The sequence below is a fragment of the Ambystoma mexicanum genome, chromosome 6p (assembly GCF_040938575.1).
Source record: "Ambystoma mexicanum isolate Mex_15411 chromosome 6p, UKY_AmexF1_1, whole genome shotgun sequence".
In the NCBI taxonomy this organism is placed as follows: Eukaryota; Metazoa; Chordata; class Amphibia; order Caudata; family Ambystomatidae; genus Ambystoma; species Ambystoma mexicanum.
Window position 1 is genome coordinate 330,430,802 of NC_090935.1, and position 22,903 is coordinate 330,453,704.

Below are 22,903 nucleotides of genomic sequence, written 5' to 3' on the forward strand. Positions count from 1 at the left end.
AGCTTCTAATAATTTGTGTAAGGATGATAACGGCATCAGAATAACCGCACCTTAGAATATAATTATCCAAAATTCCTGTGCCTCTGCTTACTATCCACATTACGTTCTCCTGTGGTAGTGATAACACCAGCCTTAGAGCTAAGATACATATGTACCATGCATTTTTACTCATTAAAAAAAGGAAAATATGCCTAACAAAAATGAGAAACAATGAACATATCATTGCTTCAACCCACAAAGCTGCAGAGATATATTTTTGAATTAGTGACCAGTGGCATTAATGCCCGTTCTCAAAAGAAATTTTATGGCGAAATCTTTTAATAAGCTGAAAGTATCCCTATTGGCAAAGCTAATTAATTTTTTACTCCCATAAAAATTATTTTACTCCAAGTAGGGAGCAAAATCTGATTAGAGCACTGCTTGTACCCCTGACATAGAGAGGGTGAAATGACAGGGAACATAATACAATGTATAGTTTTGCCCACCCTTCCGCACCACAGCCCAGATAAAATTAAACAAGAGCTTTACTGAGGTTTATTATGGAGCCATGTTCAAGAAAATCACACATATATGCCTTTTAAGTTATTTGTATTAATTCATCAGAGATACAAATTATTTAGTGCCTTCTTCTTTAACTATGGATCCCTCTTCTGTAATTCTTTGTGATCAGTTAACACGTGGTTATATTGAAAAATCCTCAGCGGACGAGCATAGAAAGAAAAAGAAGGTGCTGTTGTCTAGATGGGTACTAGAATTTCCTATCCTTTACAAACATGCAACACAATTCCTTCAGTGTACTGCCAAAATGTCTGACTTGGTCTTTAAAATGTGCTGCTTTGTTCATCACCCACTTCCACCCATACCCTTCCCAGGTCCCTGTGCTTGCCTCCAATACTAGTTAATAGAGCACTGTAAAAAGTGAAGGATTGAAGCAGTAAACACTCACTGGGATATCTGCAGACCCACAATGCTTTGCAAGCAAGGCATATTTAAATGCCTCAACATATGATGTGCATTTTAAGAATGTCATGACTCTGCATGTGCACAATTCTTTTGGAGTGCATACAAGATTGTTTGAAACATACCCCACCCTTATATCCTTGTGTAGGATTACACAAGTGCTCATTGAAACAGTTTTTGCATAAAAGCCAGTTACCATATTATGTGTGAAGGTCTATGCCCAAAGAAAACGATGCAGATTGTGTGAAAATCATTCTCCTGCCTGAATATCCGGTGCCTTGATACCATGGACGATTAATACCAGGCATAGTCCATACCCATTAACCCTTGTAGGTTAAGTAAATGATATTGCAATGTTGCGCTCTACTTATAGGGCAATGTTAGTAAGGCAAAAGTAGGAAACGCTGAGCATCACATTTGTCTTTTCAAAATATTTAGAGGGCACATTAATATTTTAGTTTCATAATGCGTTCACTTACAAAGCACTTGCGTGACATATGTACAAAGAAGAGGAAGTGCGGGATTTGGTTGCACATCCAAGTAGCCTGCTTACTTGTATCCGATATTTGAGCTGGTAGTTAGATTATATAGTGTGGGTGATGCTTTTGGTAAGGCACAATGAGTAACAGAAATTCTGGCGTGTGAACGTTATTCATGTTACAACAAACATAAAACAATTGGATTTAGGTGCACATCTGCTAACCTTTCTCAGAGCCAACAGAGGAAGAGTCAAGGTTGTCTGGTAGTATCTTAATGTACTCTCAGGCAGAAGTTATCATGGGTGGGCAGGGAAAATTTTTGGTTAATGTGTGCAGGCATATCCTGGTTAGATTCTTCTGTTCATGGAGCCAGTTTTTCATATTCGTTTTTAACCTCTTGATTGTATTTTGCTGCTACGGATTTTAAGTGCATAGTAGTGTAATGCAAATTAGTAGAATATCAAGACTAGTTGCTTATTTTAAGAGAAAGAAAATTCAGATAATTGCTGTGGCATGTGCCTTATTAAATCTTTTTGAATAGGTGAGAATTGTCTGTGTGCGCTGCTAAAAATCTTCTGAGCGGCACCCAGAAGGAAGCTGGGCAAGCGCACATGCGCACAGCTTAGAGGGAACATTGGTGGTCATCCATGTACAGGTCCCAGTTGCAAATCCAAAGGGCTGCTCATAGCTGAGATTAAGGTGGACACTCTTAATGTCAATGGGCTGAACTCTACCCACAAGAGAACGCTGTGGACTGACACATTCTGCAAACTCCATCTGACCATTTTCTTTTTTCAGGAGTCCCAATTTAAGCAAGGAGATGAGGTGTGATTGAAGGGTAATGGTTTTGGGCAAATGTTCTGGGCCTCTCAAAGAGATGAGAAAAAAAAGTGGTGTAGGCACAGGCTTGCTGAGATCACTGCAATTGTGGGAGGTACAGGTTGAGAGATTGCTGGATGGATGGCATCTGGTGATTAAGAGCCGGCTGTATGACACATTGGTCACCCACAGCATCCTCTAAGCCCCCAATGTAGGCCAAATGTATGCCAAATTGTGTCTTTAAAGTCTGAATTCAATAAGCTATAGCAGTGGCGTGAGGTCTGGGTGATATTGGGAGGAGATTTGAATATGATCTCTGACTCTAGTGTTGATTGTAAAACGGCCAGAGGGGGGCATGCTCAGGGAATGGACTAAAGATAATTGGGAGTTAACATATCTCATACAGGACCAATGTTTGGATGGCTAAGTTTACTCAAGCAGGAGGACACATGTTTTTCTCGTCCCCAATTATTCTTACACAAGGCTAGACCTCCTGCTGGTGTTACAGGAGCAGCATCATTATATTAACTCACAAGAGGTGGACACAGTACCATAGTCTGATCATAAAATTGTGACAGTGTTACAGATATTGGAAACCCGGTGCATGGTAAGGGGGTGATGGTGATGTAATGAGGTCCTCCCCAGGGACCCAGTATTCCGAGTCTTCATGGAAGTACAGAGCTATTTTGAGGTTAAAAATACTATGCAGGCCTCTGCTGGGTTTGTATGGGAGGCAGCCAAAGGGAGTTCCGTGGAGGTAATGACCTTAATTAAGAACAAGCATCAGGAACTGAATCCCCTTTTTATTGGGGGAGGTCCTGAAAAAATTAGGTATACAAAGCATTATTATGAAAAAGAGGATTGGGTGGCCACGTTACTGTCCAACAGGATACGTGGGTAACAGGTGGAAAGAAGAGTGGACCAGATCCGGGATTGCACAGGGAGGCTGTTAGCCATGCAAGAAGGAATTCTTTACTGCTTTGATGACTTTTATGACAACCTATATAGTGAGGATAGTGCATCGGATAAAATGGTGATAAGAGATTATCTAAGTTGCCTGCGTTGACTCCAATGGAAAGGGTGGAGTTCGAGGCGGTTATTACTTCAGAGGAGGTGATTTATGCCAAAGGCCCCCAGAAACCAGGGAAGACACCGGGGGAGGATGGTTTTGCCTCCGGTTTCTACGGGACATTTCAGGTAATACTGTAGCCACCCCTAGATACAGTGTTTATTGCAATTAGCAATGCAGGGGATATTCCCCCTTCTTTCCTCTCTGCTTTGATTACGGTTATAGCCAAGGCATGGATGGATCATACGTGGTGCCTACAGGCCAATATCGCTGCTCACTGTTGATGCGAAGTTACTTCCCAGACTCCTGGCATCCAGCTTCGAGTGCTCCCTGCCACGATTGGCCCATCCCGACCAGGGAGGCTTTATTCTCAACCGACACAGTTCTGTGTAAGACCATTAATATACTAACATCCCTGGGAGTGATGAGGACCAGAGCCTTGATACTATCATTGGAGTCTGAAAAAGCATGTGATTGTGACAATTGGGTATTCCTCCAGCAGGTGCTTAGAACAATGGGTATGGGAGCACGATGGATGGGGTGGACCTGGGCTCTGTACTCCTCCCCCTTCCACAAGAGTTTTGGTCAATGGAGAGGAGAGGAGTGGGTTCCCTTTGAAGAGAGTTACAAGGCAAGGGTGTACCCTTTCTCCACTCTCATATGCATTGGCCATGGAGCTCTGAGCGGCAGAAGTGAGAAGAAATGCTAAGATTAAGGGAGTTAAGATTGCGAATGGGGAATATAAGACGAGTCTCTTTGCGGACAATGCATTATTTGAAATGACTGTACCCAGGGAATCTGTGTCCCACTTACTGCAGGGCTTAGAAACGTATGGTAAACTATCAGGGTTAAAAAAAAAAAAACACAAGATGTTGGTGGCCTTCCCATCTAGCTCATTCTTGGATGTAAACCAGGAATACATGGCGGACGTTCCAATCTATCTGGGGTTTGGATCCCGCAGGACTTGGCAGTCTTATTCACTGATAATTATCTTCCCTTATTGACAACACTACAACAGGACCTAAGCAGCATGGAGAGGTTGAACTGCATACAATGACTATAACTCCCAACCTTTTGTTCCTTTTCAGATGCTTCCAGTGATTGATCCCCTCTTTTTTTTGTGAGAGAGCTCTGTTGAGATTCTTGTTGGCGGGATCTAAACCTAGAATAGCCTAAAAGACTCTGACCCTACACAGAGGGGAATGGAGAGTGGTCTTTCCTGAACTTTTACTATAATACAGAGCTGCACAGCTCAGAGTAATGGCAGACCACCTTAATCCGACAGCAACAAAGCAGTGGGTGGGCATGAAAAATGTGATTCTGGCACCAATATCACTTGTGTAATGGCTCTGGGTACCACAAAAGGATATTTGAAGTAACCAAAGTGGAGGGTCTTCCTCCAAACAACACTATGGAAACCAGATAAGTTGATGAGTTTATTTGTGCTGAGATGAACACAATAAATCCTTGTGTAGCACAGGGAAAAACACTGGCCCATCCACACGCCAGCTCAGATCACCCTAACTCTCACACTTAACATCATCCTTCAAACACAACAACATTTCAATGACACCATCACATTCCACTGACAGCTAAGCAGGACGTAATGTACAGGAGGCAAATGACTGCAATATTCCTAGAAGGGTAACCCAACACCCAATGCTGGCAGCACTGTGGTCCACATGGAAGGAGAGCAGTGCCACTAGATGGCCGATGTCATGGCTCTCTCCCCTTAGCTGAATTTGCATCCCCCGCCGATGGGGACCCATATTGCGGAACCACTTCGATTTCAGTCATGGTATGAGGCGGGTTTGAGCCGTGACTTGAGGGTGGATTTCTTTCACTAGAGCGGTTAGAGGGGTATTTACAGATTTAACTCCTTTTGGTGTTCTGCTTTGGGCAATTGAAAGGAGCTCTCTCGGATTTGCGGTGGAGAAAAAAATATTGACAGAGAATTGACATCTTTTGAATAAGTGCTGATGTCAAACACCAGAGGATCGATTGCAAGACTTTATATGGAGTTCATCAGGGACGTCATTTCACCAAAATGCCAGGGGTAGTGGAAGTGACATCACATGACCTTTGACCTCTGATGACATCACAGGAAATGATGTCATTTGACCCCACCCCAAAGTGTCATCACTGGAAGCGATGGCACAACCTTTCACCCCACGACAAAACAAGAAGTGGCATCCCATAGCATTGTTTTTGAGTACACTATTAAAAATATGGTTACAATATCACTGTAAAGCAGTGGTCTTCAAACTTTTTTGGCCTGGGCCCCCCTGAGCAGAATTTGGGCAGGTTTGGACCCCCCAGAAATGCCAAATGGACAGTATCTATTGCGCGCCGTCACCTGCTCCCATCACAGTCGCTGGGCTCCTCATCCCACTCCTACCCAGTCCCTGGTCTCTCCCCACCCCATCACACATCCTGGGCTCTCCCCACTCTGCTCCCACCATGGTTCCCGCCTATTATGCTCCCACCATAGTCCCTGGGTTCCCCTATCCCGTTCCCAACACAGTCTGAGGGCCAGTGGCGGCTGGTGATTTTTTTAAGTGGAGGGGCATAACTATTTCCCCCAAAAATGCTACAGCGACCGAGCATAGCGAGGGAGCCCGAACCAATAAAGAGGGATTTGGGGGGTGGGGGGTTCCCCCTGTGAATTTTTGTTAAATAATGGGTTAAAATTTTGCATTGTAGAGCATACTTTTAACAAAAAAATGGGTAAATAGCCAAACAGTTTGCAATTGGTGCTGGGGGGCCCAGGGGGCAGGCATGATTTATTTTACTGTACATCTATGATAGATGTCCAGTAAAAAGATGCCATCCCTGTCTCCTGGGCCCCACTGGGCCTAACACAATCAACATGATTATGTGTGTATGCAAGGCGCTGCACATTCATACAGCAATCACTCTATTATTCACACAAGCATCCATCACCATACACTCCCTCATAACATAAGCATACACGCATGCATAGACATGTTTAAATAAAAACAATGAACATAAACGTACCTTCTGCATTGGCCTGTGTGTGGGTGCTGAAACACCCTGCTCCAGGCTGCTCTCTCCGTATGTGTGAGGAGGCACAGGAGCTCCACCTCAGACATACAGACATGCAGTGCCACAGCCAGCATTTCCAATGAGCTATGCAATGCTGGTGAAGCAAAACGCCCCAGCACTTGCATGGTTCAGTGAGCATGTGCAGCTGGGGAACTAAACTGAACTGTCAAAGGGAAACAGTGTTTCCCTTTGACAGTTAAGCCAGCCCAGGAGCACTCCATCAGCTGGAAAAAGCAGCTGAGAGAGTGCTCACTGTTTCACCGGGCTGGCTCCTTAGCACCTCCATAATGGGTGAGGGGCTACTGGGTGGGCGTTCGCTCGCCATTATGGATGAGCCGCCAGGCTCGGTCTGGCCTATAGGGCAATGCCTGTAAATAAAATGTAAATTGCTAGTGTGGGCCAGTCAAAATGGGCCACCATTTTGGCCAATGTGCAACAGTTTGATGAGTTACTTAACTATGCAGTTAGTAATTTTGACCATTGTTGCTAAATATATCACAATTTACTTACATTTTAACACAAAGCACCCCCTTGGGTACTATTAAAACAGTGGGCCTCATTACAACCCTGGCGGTAGCTGTGCCGGTAAAACCAGCACGGATGCCGCCGGAGTTGCATCCGGGTCCACCACCTGCGAATGGGCAATTACCGGGTCATGCCGAGTTAGGCAGACCTGATAATTGCCCTTTCGCGGGTGTCGGTACCTGTAGATCCCCATTCCCATCTGAGCCCCATAGAGCTCAATGGGAATGGGGAGCTCCGATGCACCGGCACCGTTAATACCGGTGGTGGTGCACCCGACGAGCTGTGCTCAAGGGTGCCGCACGGCTTGCCAAATCAGACCTGGCGGACTGTCAGGCACCCATGAGCACAACTCGTACTATGGCGGTATGGTAGCAACGGTGCCGGTAGCTTACCGGCATTGTTGTTACCGTACCGCCATAGTTGTAATGTGGCCCAGTCCATATCCATTTACAACTGCCTGGCCACTTTTTCATTGTTGCCTGAGACAGTTTCATGCTTCAGCTCGACCATGTGAGCCACCCTTGCCCATTTCTGCCAGTCTCAAATTTATTTATTTTTCTTTTATTTTTTTTAAATATTTCATTCTGAGCTCTCAGGGCCCCCAAGGGATGCATCTGCGGACCCCTGGGGGGTCGCGACCAAAAGTTTGATTACCGCTGCTGTAAAGTGATATACATTTCATATACGAATGTATCTTTAATATCAGGGCGTATAGGCCCATATTACCAAATCACTGTGAATGCAAGCAGGTGTCCAAGGCCAAATGATAATGATGTGTTATTATATAGTACTTATGCTTAAGCGCTTCATATAGAACAAATATATGCACCCAAAATAACTGGTAATACCAACACCAATGAATCAAACAGATTCAACTTTACCAACGTTTCCATTCCTGAAATGGAAAGAATTATTCTGTCCCTCAAACCCTCAAACTGCAAGGGCGACCTAAGCCCTGCGCAGCTTATCAAGGATGCTGACCAAGACCTATCCCCCTTCATCACCAAACTCATTAACCCGTCTTTCTCTACTGGCATCATCCCCTCTAACTTGAAACAATCATGGGTACTCCCACTCTTAAAAAAACCCACTCTTGACACCCATCTATACCCACCAATTACAGACCTATCACTACTGTGCCTTTCCTTTTAAAAATCCTAGACAAGGTAGCATACACGCAAATACAAAAGAACTTGGAACTACACCACCTGCTAGGAGCCAGACAATCAGGCTTCCGTCCCCAACATGGTACGGAAACTGCCCTTATCGATCTTAAGACCCAAATCGATGAGCTTAAAGACTCTGGCAAATCAGCACTACTTCTCCTCTTAAATCTGTCAGCTGCTTTCGACTTGGTCGATCATACTGTTCTATGCAGCGACCTAAACACAGCAGCACATTCCTCTGATGATGCGGTTACATGGATCAGATCCTTCTTAAACGGCAGAACAATGAGGCTTTTCTCACCGCTAGCAGCTGCAGACCCCATACCTATCACTTGTGGCGCGCCCCAGCGATCTTGTGTCTCGCCCACACTCTACAATATTTTCACTAAGCCCCTCTTCGATGATCTGGATCATCTTGGTATCATCTACACTAACTATGCAGATGATACTCAGATCCTCCTCCCGCTTTCAGGGGATTATGAAGAGGATTTGGCCTTGGTAAATAGAGTGTATATCATTATCCAGGCATGGATGGCCACACATGGTCTGTGCTGAATGATGATAAAACTGAGCTCATCATCCTGGGCACACCGTCCAACCTAAAAAAACTAGGTCCCAACTACGCCTCATTCATAATTGATGACAATACTATTAAAGTAGAATGCGAGGTAAAAACACTTGGTTTTTACCTTGACTCAAACCTCTCATTCACCAAACAGGTCAACTCACTAGCTTCCTCTACGGCCTACACATGCAAATTGATATGCACCGGTAAGCCATTGCTCGCGGATAGTAGCTGCATCACTCTGTCCAGAGCACTTATCCTGTCGCACCTGGACTACTGTAATGCCCTCTATCTAGGATCGACTAAACCCCCTATTAAAAGAATTCAAACCCTACAAAATAATGCCCTTCGAGCGGCCCTAGGCATTTCTAGAAGAGACCATATTTCAGAGATCTGTCGATAGAACAATTGGCTCCCAACCCACGACAAAATACTTGTAAAAACCTTGTTGCTTACCTACAAATCACTCAACAATGCCGCACCCATTTACTTAAGGCAGAGATTCCACAAACAAACCTCTCTGAGACCAGCAAGACTAGCTAACAGAGACCGTCTCTCCATACCAGGCTTCAAACATGCAACAATTGGTGGCAATAGCTTCCCAGTGAAAGCGGCCAAACTATGGAACTCGCTGCCTCCTAGTCTAAGAATAGACCAGTCTTACCACAACTTTAGATCCAACATTATCTTATGGTTGAAAACTAATAACCAGCATTAATAATCTCGCTTAGGACACAGTTAGAACTGATCGGACAATTTCCGGTATCCACCATATGACATGATACCTGAACTACTATGGTAACCAGCCTGCACTGATCTCATTTCTCTTAAACTTTCTGTATTCTATGCCTGTATATATGTACCCTTACATATTCACTGTGTAATGTAAATATTGTAATTATTTACCTGTATGTAAAACTGTATACTTTGTGGTGTAACCAAGCTTCACATATACTTGTAACTGCTGCGCCCTGTTACCCGAGGGTATGATGGCATTATAAATAATAAACAAACATAAACAAACATACATACAATATCACCCAACCTGTGTTGGTATTAATTTAGCAACCTCAGTTGAACTTGCTGGGAGTGGAACCTGCAACCTGCAGATCACACACATATTGCAGTAGCCAGCGCTTAAGCCACTGAGCTATCTTACCGGCTATTGCCATCAGAAAACCAGCTACTCCAGGAACAAAGAGCAACTTGCTTCTCGCCACAGCCCATGAGCCTCAAAGTAAAACAAATAGTAAACTTTTATTTTCTTTTTTTTGTTTTTTTAGTTGTAGCAAGGGAGACCTCAGGGGTAGCAAGGGAGACCTCAGGGGTCGCAGTTGTGATCCCTGGCAACCATAGAGTTACTACTAGCAGAACCTATGAAACACATGCCTGCCTAACGCTGGACTATGGAACTCAAAATGGAACTCACAGATAGGGTCTGGACATGGATTTGTCAAAGGGTATGCCATTCCATGGTATCGTTACAGTACAGAATGCAAGCCCTATAGCTAATCCATTGATGGCAGTACCCCCAGGTTAAACTGGCTAAAATGCATCCTGGGGTATCCCCAAGTGCTGGAAGTGCGGTCAGGTGATTAGTATCACATGTGGTGGGACTGATTGGATAGTCACAGATTTTGGCAGGACATCTTCTCATGGAGTAAAGAGCTGGATAGGACAGAACATGCTTTTTCCCCCATTGGTGATGCTTTTCGGAATAGTAGGCTCAGAAAATGATTAGCGACTACTCAGCCATATGGTAGTCGCTAGGAGCTGTGTGGCACAACAGTGGAAGAGATCCAAGGTCCTCACGAAGGAGGAGTGGTTGCAGAGAGTGCAAGACATTTATAGTATGGAATACCTGACACCTCCTGGACGAGACTAAGATGGATATAGAAGGTGAATGGCTCCCTTTCTTTGATCTATATGGAAGGCAGCCCACCTTCTGAATAGGCCCATGGAGAAAGATGAAGGAATGACTATACACATGACTACATCCGTTGGCGTGGGCAATGGGTAGGACGATGGGGGGTATACAGTTTAAAAGTGGAGAATGTTCTGGAAAGTGAAATCGAGAATGTGTTTGTTGATATGCCTTCATGCTGGTAATGTCAATGTATTGACTTTGCATATTGTAAAAAGTAATACATTCCGATGTGGAAATAAATAGGTCAGGGCACCAATACAAAGCTGACACACAATCACCATGGGTATTTTTTGAATTATCACAAACCTTTTATAAAGTGCCCTTCAGTGCATCTGCAATCAAATATGTGCAAAATATGGAATTATAAAGCACGTTTGGTAGTGAAACTGGTTAAAACTAGCAGCTGAGCAGTACACTAATTGATCAAATTGGCCAAGAAAACTGGTCCACACAAGGATATTGGGCAGACCCTTCAAGCATTGCCCAATGACAGTATAAGCCAGCCTAAGCCTGAATATAACTAACACACAATGGCTTGCATAATAGTAGAAACTATGGAGGCATACAAAGGAAGGACTTCCATTCATCTCAAAGTAGGCCGGGCAGGAATTCCGGCTGGCAGAGATGGGCTTCTGAATTGATACTTTGTGAAAAACCTAACAGACATTTATTGTTTTCAATTGTTAGGCATTGTTTGGAAAAACATAAAAGAAGGATTCCTGTTCATCCCATGAAAAACAAAGTTGTCATTACAATGCCTCCTACAGTAAATGTTTTTTTTTTAAGTTAAATGTACTAGGATATTGTCTACCTTACCTATTGGGCGACGTGTAGGGCAGCCTTCTGACAAGTGACGTGTTTCATATAACCTTCCGTGCAGACATATTGAATGAGTTGCCTCCAAGATACATAGCCTATGGTAGGGTAGTCCAACATATTTCCCATCCACCCCTATCATTCTTTCACCCCCAAAATCCCTTGGCAAGGGAAGCTGCCATGGTGTAATCATCATTTGGGCCCAGCAGTGGCCAGCCTGGTATGCAGCTCTCTGGATATGCTCAATGGCTGTATCTTGTGTAGGCGGTAGAGTGTCAGCTGCTCTACCTGCAACCTGGAGGTTTTGGCCAAGCTGCCAATAATGGATCAAAGCAGTAGGTTGGGTTGAATAACTTGGACAGAAACATAAAGACCCACTTGAATTCAAATCTACAAGCCACTGGAAGAAAGCCAGGATGGTGAACAGAGGGCTTCGGATGGAAGAGTTTGCGATATAAACGGAAAAGTTAATGTGCCACTGTAGTCTGGAGACATTGGGCCTCATTACGACCCTGGCGCTAAGTGTTTAACGGCGCCGTAAAAGGCTGCGGCGCCGTTAAACACTTAGCGCCTTACTACGAGGTCCCTTTGCGGGACCCGACCTTAACGGCTGGTCTACACCAGATGTTAAAGTAGGGACCCGCAAAGGGACCTTGGTGCTAAGTACGGTACCGCAATTTGCGGCACCGTACTTAGCACCTTCCCCATTCCCACAGAGCCCTATGGGGCGAAAATGGGAACGCGGAAGGGCCATGGTCCAATGGGGAATTACCACCCCGCCAACCTTGGAATGGGGTGGTTATTCACCATTGAAACATGTCGGACCCGTTACAACACCGGCACCAACCATGGTGCTAATAGCGCCATGGTTTGGCGCCGGTGTTGTAATGAGGGCCATTGCGAGTGTGAAGTTACTGAAAAAATAGTGTCATAATAGGAGTGAATCAGAATGCCCCCAAGTAAGTCTCTTAGGTTTTTATAAAATCAAAAGTCAGTAATGAACTACTAGATAGTAAAAATGAAGAAAGGCGTTTGTCTTCATGTAGCACCATTGTCGAAACCTAAAATGTCGTAGATCTACACTTTCACAGTCGACTGCTTTCCTATTTCACCTTCCTTTTAGCCACCCATCTTTTCAAGGCGTCGTACTGGAAACATGTTCCTCCAATGCTAAAATATCATATGGTTTGCAAACTGCTGCAGATCCGACCGAAACGCACGAGCATTTGAAAGGGGGCCAATCCGACATTTCCTTTTGATTAAATTAGGGGGTTCTTGGCAGAACGTGTGTGCATTGGGCTTGTGATCAAATACTTACGTAATCATCCTCATTGAGCCCCAGTTTCTCGACCGAACTTTTCACCTCCACGGAAAACTTCTCAAACTCCGGTTTCACTGTCCTCAGTAGAGTCACTGTTTGGAGGGAAGCGTACGCCTGCTTTGCCTCAAGGTCGCATTTATCCCCCCTCTTCCAGGAGCCGTCGCCTATAGGGGGAGTACAAATATTTACAGTGTCAAGCTACTTTCACACCTTGTGCTAAGACACTAATAAACATGTTTATATACCGTGGTCATGTGGAGGTCGTTTCTAGAGTACACATCACTGCCGTAATGGTCTTAAAGCACTGAACCCTGCCCGTTTAGAGGGTATTTGTGACCCCGCTCAGGGTGGCAGCCAGACCATAGTTTGTGGGGTGAAGAGCAAATGAGGCCATGGATAGCGGGAAAGGCGAATAGTGGAATAAGTTAGAGAAACGTACACACATAACTAACAACATGTAGTGAAATAAAACAAAATGTGAGTAATGTAGATTGTTGGGTTGAATGTATAGTGTTCGGTGTGTTGACCAGAAGAAAACATCATCAAGAGAAAGGACGAGAGCTTCCCTTTTTGGCCAAGAGAACGTTGATGGAAGCATTTATCAGTGTGGTAGTGGCAGGGGCGTTGCTGGGGGGGGGGGGCTGAGGGGGCTATAGCCCCTGATCTTTTGGTTGTAGCCCTGGATAGAATCACAGGAGCTACAGCCAAAAGACTAGCTAGCCCCCAGTCCCAACAGTTCCGACATCAGCGTAGCCCCGGGTCTTTTCCAGACCTAGCAACTCCCCTGGGTAGTGGTATTACATTAAGTCATGTTGTGGATGCTTGAGGGTCTTGAGGATTGCTCAAGAGTGCCTAGAAGATGAGGGGGCTACTACCCAGATATTTAAATGGGATTCGCTCGTGCTAATTGGCAGGGGTGGGGAGGGGTTAAGGCAAGCCCACTTATGGTGATGTCAGGGGTGGGAATGTTCAGTGTGCAGAATGAGTACTAGAGGAAACAGGAGAGCTTGAGAAAGCATCTCCTCCACCCTAAGCCATACCAGACTGGCCGCACGTGGAGAAGAACGAACGAGTTTCATCCTTACATGTAGTGCATTGGTAAATAGCCCACAGGAATGCAGTATGAGACCAATGCTTTAGAGGTGAGGTTGTAAAATAATGCAGGGCAGGCTTGCAAGTTCAAACATTTAGGACAACACTCTAGGAGTTACATAATATTTCTCAATACCAAATCAGGAAACACAATTAATTGTGGCAAATGCATTTTTCCCGATATATTTGTATTTTTAAATGCAGCCAGATAACAGAATAGCAGCAGATGGAGCGAACATCATGACAGAGCTGTACAGCCACAAGTTACAATACCAGAGTAACACTGTCGAATAAGACATATCTGTCGATTGTCCTTAATATGTTACTCTTCAACAATTCAATGTAAGGAGACACTTTCAATGGTTGCAAGAGCTTGCATGCAACTTGTGAGGGATGGCACACATGTTTTTAACATATGTAAATTAGCTAAGAAGCACCATAATATAAATCCACATCACCTTACGATTTTTAGAAATACAATTTGAATTTAAATGTTTCTGGTTGTCATTAAACATGCCAATATTTGAGTCTAGTAGTGTTGGTAATTTATAAGGCAAAAAGGCTTTGTGTGGAAATGTGTTTGTTTGTTTGTTTGTTTGCTTACACTCTGCCTTCTGTTTTTTCCCCATGACCGAAGGCCAATACACAAAGTGAAAACCCGGGAGACTTGCAGTAACACTCCATGCAGAGAAATACGTAGATTCGAATTCTACCAGCACTTGATCAATTTGCCAGACTGCTCTCAGCTCTGCTGTGACAGCTGAAGCCAGGAGCAATGTAGCTAAATGCCTGAGAAAGGGTTTTCAATGGCAGTCAATATTGCAACTCTGTGCTGTGTGAAAGTTTTATTCACTGTGCATTGAGAAATGACTTGACTCACCAACTCAGTGCCAAAAAAAGCCTGCTTTTGAAGTGATGTGAAGTGATTCCATGATCAGTCTATATTAATAAATAGCAACAATTACGCATGAGAAATGGTTTAAGCAAACACACGTAATATAAAATAATTACAGACAGAACCGAGGCATATAAGTATACTATTACACTATAAAGTCTTTAAGTGCGGGTAAGACAAAGACATACAGGACAGATCCAAGGGGGAAGGGAGAAAAGGAGAAATAGGAAAACCTAACAACATAACATTCATGTTTAATAAGAGGCATGTGCAGGCAGTAGACACGGGAAGAGGCAATACATATTGCGAATATTTGGGTATTAAATATGGAATTCCACCAGATTATATGATTAATATGACTAAAATGTTTATCATATTAACAGTAATAGTGTGAATAGCCACTAAGAAATAAGTCAAACAAATGACACATATTGATTCTCTAATATGTGTTGCAAGAGTGCACTCCCAAAAAGGAGAATCAGACATCATGTATTTTGCAAATGTGTTTCATAGTGTCCCAAACATGTTCCCAAAACTTTTTACCAAACTTACACTTCATGAACATATGCTTAAATGAGACTTCAGCAACAGTTCAACTCCAGCATTAGTCATTTTGAGCAACATAAAGAGCAAGGCGGGCGTGACAGAAACTCTGATGAAAGAAGTATAATGTTTGAGTAAAGCTGGCAGACGTGGCAATCAGAGACATTTTCTTCCAAACACATGGCCAGTGATTATCCTCAGTAGTTAAAGTACAATCCTGTTGCCAGGCCATCAGCGACCCCCACCGAGGATCGGGGACAGGTCTCACAGAGAGAGTTTTGTGATACATTGAAGCAGTAAAATTAAGATAATGCATATGATGTAGGAGATGTGCTAACCATCAAGGTCTCAAGGTTATCAATCAAAGCGTTAAACAAAATAGGATTATTGATACCAAAAGAATACTGCACTAGAGAATTTAACTTTGAATTCATTAAAGGTAAGTGGTGTCCCCTGATTAAATAATTGATGTACATACTTAATACCTTTATGAAGCCAAGCTTTTCAGAAAAAACATTTTGCCATTAATATGAATCAAATAATTGAACCAAAGATATTGTGAGACAAACTGAATTAGAAGTGTATAAATACATTTTAATATGTTTGGCTGAGAAAATACCATTAGTGCATATAGTGAATCTGTTCCTCCTTGTAAACATATAGCATCTGTCAGTGATAAAGACAAAACCGTATTATGCTCCAAACGTAGCCATGTCGGTGCAATATTATGATTATTACGTGCGAACCACAATTGAGCTTGTCTCAACACAAAAGCAGAAAGGTATTTCATACAATCTAGGAACTCCACAGCCCCATCTTGAGCAGATCTCTTGAGTTTATCCAGTGAGATTCTATGTTTTTTCTTACCCCATAGAAATTTGGCTAGACATGAACCAATTGTTTTATAGAATTTGGAGGGAATAGATACAGGGAGCATGTATAGGGTATGCAAAAAATTGTGGATATCATACTTTTGATGGCCTCAAGCCGCCCCCACCAGGACAAATATAACCAGAACTATGAGTCTGTAAGGTCTCTAATTCTAGACAGTACAATGCTTGTATTTTCCTTGACAATATCTTTGTTGAAGAGGATATGTGTATGCCTAAATAGTTAATCCCCATTGTGCACAATTTCATACCATAAGGTTGGATGTGGTGTTTAGAGCAGTATATATTAAGATGTAATACCTCCGATTTATCCATGTTTAGTTTATAGCCAGATGCAAAAGAAAAGTGCGTACTAGTGTCAAGCATACATTGTAAGCTTGAATTGGGATTTTTGAAGAGTAAAAGGATATCACCTGCGTAGGTGGCTAATTTAATTTGCAAATATCCGGTGTCAATAGCCTGTATTGTTGGCTCAAGTCTACTGGTCTCTAGAAAAGGTTCAAGGGCAAATATAATTAGAAGGGGAGAAAAAGGACACCCTTGTCTAGTACCTCTATACACTGGAAAACAAGATGACATTTGTCCATTAATAAAAATGGCTGTTTTCAGGTTTGAATAAAGCACATTAATCATCGATACAACTGAATCACCAAGACCGTACCACCTGAGTGCATCAAATATAAAGTCCGCATCCACCCTATGAAATGTTTTTTCCACATTAAGAGCAATAGCTGCATAGGTGTCTTCTGAATGATCTTTAACATCTAGAATATCCAAAAACAATCTGAAGTTGGAAAATCTCCCCTTTACATAACCCACTTGATCACTCTTGTTTAAATTAGGTAAGAATAGAAGGAGTCGAATGGCTAAGATCATAGCAACAATTTTCCAATCAGAATTGATGCAGGAGATCGGTCTATAGCCTTGATGGGGTCAGGGCCTTTAATGGGTTTTGGGAAAACAATTAGCATGGCTTCTGTAAAGGTTCCTTCAGATTTACAGAGTGTAACAAAATGAGAGGATAGTTCATGCAATTTTGGGATTAGTAAGTCTTCGAAATGTGTGAAGAAATCGATAGAGAATCCATCTGGACCTTGGGCCTTACCTTTTTTAAGGTCTCGAATTGCACTTTGCGTGATGGAGTTGTTCAACGAGGACAAATCTAGCGAAGGGTAAGTAGAAAAATATATTCCCCTGAGGAAGTCTTTACAGTGAGGATTGCTTGGGTTTGATTCCTAAGTATATAATGTCTGATAGAATTTGGAAAAGTTATCAATAATATCCTTGTCTAACAATTTTATGTTCCCTAAAGTATTGTTAATCACTGCAACTCTGGTTCTTTCTCTTTTAATCTGGAGATAAGAGGCTAGTGACTTTATTGGAGAATTGGTATATCTTAGCTTCATACTTCAATAGCGTAGCACTATAATAATCTGAAGTTAATTTGTTGTATCTGATTCTCAATTGTATGATATTGTTAAGGACATTCTGAGCCTGGCTCTGAATATGTTGCCTTTCAAAGGCCTTCAGCTGTTCCAAGATAGTGTCTGATTCGCGTTTCAGTGTCTTCTTTTTCCTGGCCACATATGAGATAATTTGTCCTCTTAGTACAGCCTTAGAGCAATCCCAAGTATTTGTAACAGAACCATCTTCATTTTTTTTTATACATGAACACGTCATGGTGTGTATTAATTAGGACAGGTGTGAACAGTTTATCTTTTAACAATGCAGAAATAATTCCCCATCTATTATACTTATGAGAGTGCTATGTAATTTCAAGCTTAATGTGAACAGGGGTGTGATCTCATAGGGAGATACAGTCGATACTCGTATATATCGGGCTTGAAGAAAGAGTTGGAAAGACAAAATATATTCATTTCTTGAAAAAGAATCATGCGGGCTGGAGTAAAAATAAACTCTATATCTGAAGGGTGAATAATGTGACGAGCATGTATAAGGCCTGAATCAGAAATAAAGTTTAGAAATTGCTTTTGTGATTTAGCATTATTAAAGTGCACCCCCGACTTCCTGTCGAGAAATGGGTCAATAATTTCATTACAATCTCTGCACACAATAATGTTATGAACATTGGATTGGAATAGACAGTGTTTTAAATGCAACTAAAAGGCAGTATTAGGTGAGGTGGGATTGTAAACATTCAAAGTATATACTCAACTGAATCAATAAGAATTTTAAGAAATAGTCACCTACCAAAATCATCTGAGACAGATTTAATTACTTGGTAGTTACGAGATTTGTTATTTAGGGTATTAACACAATTTCTCGGTTAAATGTGATATTACCAAAGCAAATTTCAGAGATGTACATTTCACTAGAACCAAAATACTGAATTTTCTTTTTCTATATAATTCTTTTGGTCCCCCCAACCCAACTGTTTTTCTATCCTTATAACCCCATCCCAACCCATTTGAAAACCTTACCCCACTACCCGATATATGTTTATTTAATATGTATTTTTCGGTATTATGGTTGCAGTGAAATGTACCACTCTGAAATTTGCTTCGGTAAATTGACTGGGTACCAATATTTCTTCCCATGTGCTGCCCCCATAAATATTTGGCCAACCCATAACCTCTTAAATTTAACAGGTTCAACTAAGTGGGTTTCTGGAATACAAGCAATGGATAGTTTCATTCAATTTAAATAGTAAACTACTTTTTAACATTCCAGGAGGATATATCAAGAGACATGGGAGCAGAGTGCAATAAAGAAGAAAGACATGTTGATAAAGTAGATAAGGGAAGGGTAGCATTACAGAAGTAGCATTGAAACTTATCCTCATATAGCAATAAGAATTCAACTTATGATGCAGTTTATCCTGAGGGGAGACCAAGTAGCAGGAAAAGGGACAAGAGGGAAAGGGGGAGACAAACAACAACATGAATGTAAACCATAAAAAGTAGCAACTTCCAAATAGAAATAACGTTGTGGCTAATAGGAAACAGCCACACCTGATAATGTTTGCATGAAATATAGTGGGGGTGAAGAGCCCAGTGAGAGGAGGTTAATTGTGGCTCCACTCCGACACCAAATATCCTTTATACCCAATGAACTTTGTGCACCATGAGTTTCTGGGGAGAGGGAATTGAAGTATAGATTTCCTCCATCCTGTGGGATTGAATAAACGGTCTGAGGTCACTGGGGTTTTCAAAAGTAGCAGTATGACCTTTCAGGGTTACTTTCAAGATGCAATGATGAATAATGCCATATCTTGATTTGAGTTGACTTACAGCTGGTCTAAATGTAAAAAGTTATTTCCTCCTTGCAGCCGTTTCATTGGATACATCCTGTGAGATGAAGATTTTTCTGCCGTCCCATATGAGTTGTTTAGCTTGTTTCACTTTATTCATTATGAGATGAATAAGTTTGTAATTCAAAAGAGCAAAAATAAAAGTTTGAGGAGTTGTTAGTATTACGCATTGAGCTGACAGGTCCCACACAATGTGAACTTTGAATATTCGGAAGATTCAAAAGGTTTGGAAGCATGGTAGTAAGAAACACAATAGGGTTTTCCTTTTCAACACCCTGTGGAAAACCAACAATGTGAAAATTGTTCCTTCTATTTCTGTTTTCTACGAGATGTAACTGTGGTTTCTAGCATCACCACTCTGTTGGTGACATCCTCTGCATCACGTACTCGCCATTCGACTTCAGAAGTTCTTGATTCAAATGCATACCATGTATCCTTCAATTGTTGCAAGTTGACATTGGTGGCTTCCATAAAGGGCTTCAGGGCCCTTATTTCCATTAATAAGGTTTGCATGGCCGGATCCATATTTTCCACTTTGGGTGTTGGCGACTCACTCTTTTTCCTTTTAAATATATTAGATGATGTGGGAGCAGCTCCCTTGGCTTGACCCTCTTTTGAAAACGCCAAAATGTGTTTGCCAGCACAACTAATGACACTTTAAATGCTGGTAGTATGTGCAAAAGCACCCGTACTTCTTCAACACCAGAGACGGTATACAAGACACGTAGGGTATGAAAGTTAACATTAGGAATAGAATTTCAATTTGCGACAATAGTATGGCACACCTGGTTTTGTGTGAGAAGTAGCAGAAATTACTCTAGTAGTAAATTCCTCATATTAGCACCCAACACTTTATGAAGAAAATAAAAGCATTCTGACGGCATTACATCACTCCCTTTATACCTAATAGCTGGCAAAAAGACCTCACAGCTTTGAGGTACTGGAAGCCATAAATGTCTTCATATTGGTCATGAACTGCACTTATATATTATAATGCAAATTGGGATTCATGGGCATATATGATAACAATAGTACATTTAGAGTACACTGCCATATGAAATTCAGATTTCTTAATAGTATCCCCAGACCTGAATAGTGGCGCAGACCATTAAACCAGTGGAGAGATGTTCAAAGACGTCTCAGATCAAGTCCATTATTTCTCCCAACATATCATTGATATTTAGATGAATTCCGAATTCCTTAGAGATTATTCTTCACTTAGAATTCATAAGTGGCATATACGCATACATCCATATAAAGTTAAAGTATTTAAAGTTATCCTGTGGTAATCTTAATTCTTTATGGTAAACTCTGCTGTTCAGTCTTGTAAAAAGTAAAAGTAAAGTGAATTATATCTTTCTTGTATGCATACTGGCAGGGAGTCTGTGTTGTGGGGGAACAGAACCTCCAAAGGTTTATCCGTAGAGCAAGCCTAGCTTAAGCCGAGACAGCGGACAGGAACGTTAACTTTCCAGGTCACGGACCCTGCTACGTGCAGGCCTGCCAGCGGGCTTCAGACAGAGATGAGGAAAAACCATAAACACATCTCCCAGCACTTTCGAGGAGAAGCCTCCGTACGGTATGAGGAAATTTTGTTGTGAAAAACATGAGAAATTACATTAATACGATATATTACGGCATTCAGAGTGGGATTTCAGAGTCAGCCTTCCATCCTGTATGGCACCAACCCACACCCATCATTCCATGATCAGTCTTTGGAAGTAGCCAATCCGCGGGTTGCTGTGTCAGTCAATGTATTTCCTGTAGCCAAAAAAATGGCAGCAGGGAAAGGGAAAACAGTCAATTTTCCCATTCCATGGCAGCCATCGGTAAATTGGGTGGGGAGGGGAGGGTATTGTTGGGGGTGTGGAGAATGGGTGTGGCCAAAACACTCACCTGAATCCCCAGTGCGGGAGGACGGCAGCCTCCAGCCCTGTGGAGGCTCGGAGCGGGGATTACCCTGTTCCGAGCCTCCTCATTAGCTGAGGGGCTGCCACCCCTCCGCCAGGGACATCAACGAAGCTAAAGCTTTGAGGGATTCTCTGCGAGGCATGGACCGGGCGAGGGCCAATCAGAATGTTTGTTACATTCTGGTTGACCCTCACCGGGTACTAATACCAATTGAATTAACGTCAGCATGTGCATTTTAATGGTTAGTAATTCTACCCGACGAGCCTGATGCATGTTTCAAAGAGTCTTTGGGATTGTCCAACCCTGCAGCCATAGCCCGAGGGATAATCCTATAGCCCCTGGCAGTGGTGTAGCGGCACAGTATGCCCTCAGTTACCTTCCCTGAACCTCCCTCTGGCCTCATCTATCACTTCAGCAATAGTCCAGGAGTAACGTTCCACGACCAGGAGATAGTCTTCGCCCACCTCACCGTTCCCCTTCATTCACAACATTACCTTCTGCTTTTAGATGTAGTAATTCAAGCTGTTGTTCTTGTTAAATTGCTAACAATTGTGTATATGCACTTAGAACATGTTTTGATGTTGGTGGACTATAGAATAGGAGAAACGGTTTGCCACAATCCATATTACATATGGAGTATTGCACTGAGATAAATATGAGTCTGTTTGTTGTAGTATGTTTAACGTGTGACAAAGAAATTAAATGAATCCCAACTTTAAAGAGTGGAAACCTGGTTTTCCTTGCTGCATAAAAAAGGAACCAGTAAAAAAAAAAATCAGTTTGTCTACAGTTTTCTTGCTAAATTTGCATCAAGCTCTATTAGTTCTATTCGCTTCACGCTTGCAGAAGAAATGGCAAAACCAATAATAATAATAATTGGTTATTTATTACGCGCTTAATACCCAGAGGTTTCGAAAGCGTGGCCCCAGGGATTGAAACTGTGTTGCTCCATGTCATCTTGTTTCCACAAGACAAGCGCATTGCCCCCGAGCTATCCTCCCATTAGACACATTACAACATTCTTTATGCATATGTCTTTACATGCTCAACATACTATGATATTGTTAGGGAGAATTCTCGGAAATGTGCTAATTCCCTTCTACCTTAGAGACCCCCAGCTCGTTTTGCTGGACTTTAGGACTTTTAATTTCTAACCTGGAGAGAGTGAGACCCTTTTCCCACTCACTCATGCATTTTTGTTTAATTTGGACTCTTTGTTTCTTTTGACTTTGGAGTCTTACAAACTCCATAGGCATCATTTTTACATTGCGACACAAAGCACCTTCAGTGCAGTGATGCAGAGAAGTCTCTTAGATTTCCCAAAGCTTTAAATAGCTTCTCTTGGTGACACTACTGTTTCCAAGAGCAGTGAAGTGAAATTTACTTTACTTACATTTTGTAACTTTCTAGACCCAGCACACACTATCGTACAAAAGGGTGCTGGAGGGGTTACTTAGTATCCCATTTGTGTAGTTTCTCATGTAACATTTTCATGTTACTCTTTCTACAATTAATGGCAGGTGGCAGTAGTATACTTTTTACTACCATTGTGTGTTTTTACTGTGGGCTGCAATCGCAGCTGCAGTAA

General features: G+C 42.3%; 1 protein-coding gene across 2 annotated transcripts in view; it reads right to left on the minus strand.

The window, feature by feature from the left end:
- NPR3 (natriuretic peptide receptor 3) overlaps nucleotides 1–22,903 on the minus strand; it is a 295,266-nt gene that overhangs the window by 170,620 nt on the left and 101,743 nt on the right. For both annotated transcript variants that reach the window (XM_069627088.1, XM_069627087.1), the window contains exon 3: nucleotides 12,711–12,877. In XM_069627088.1, coding sequence (XP_069483189.1) covers nucleotides 12,711–12,877 — 167 coding nt within the window. The remainder of the gene's footprint in view (nucleotides 1–12,710; nucleotides 12,878–22,903) is intronic.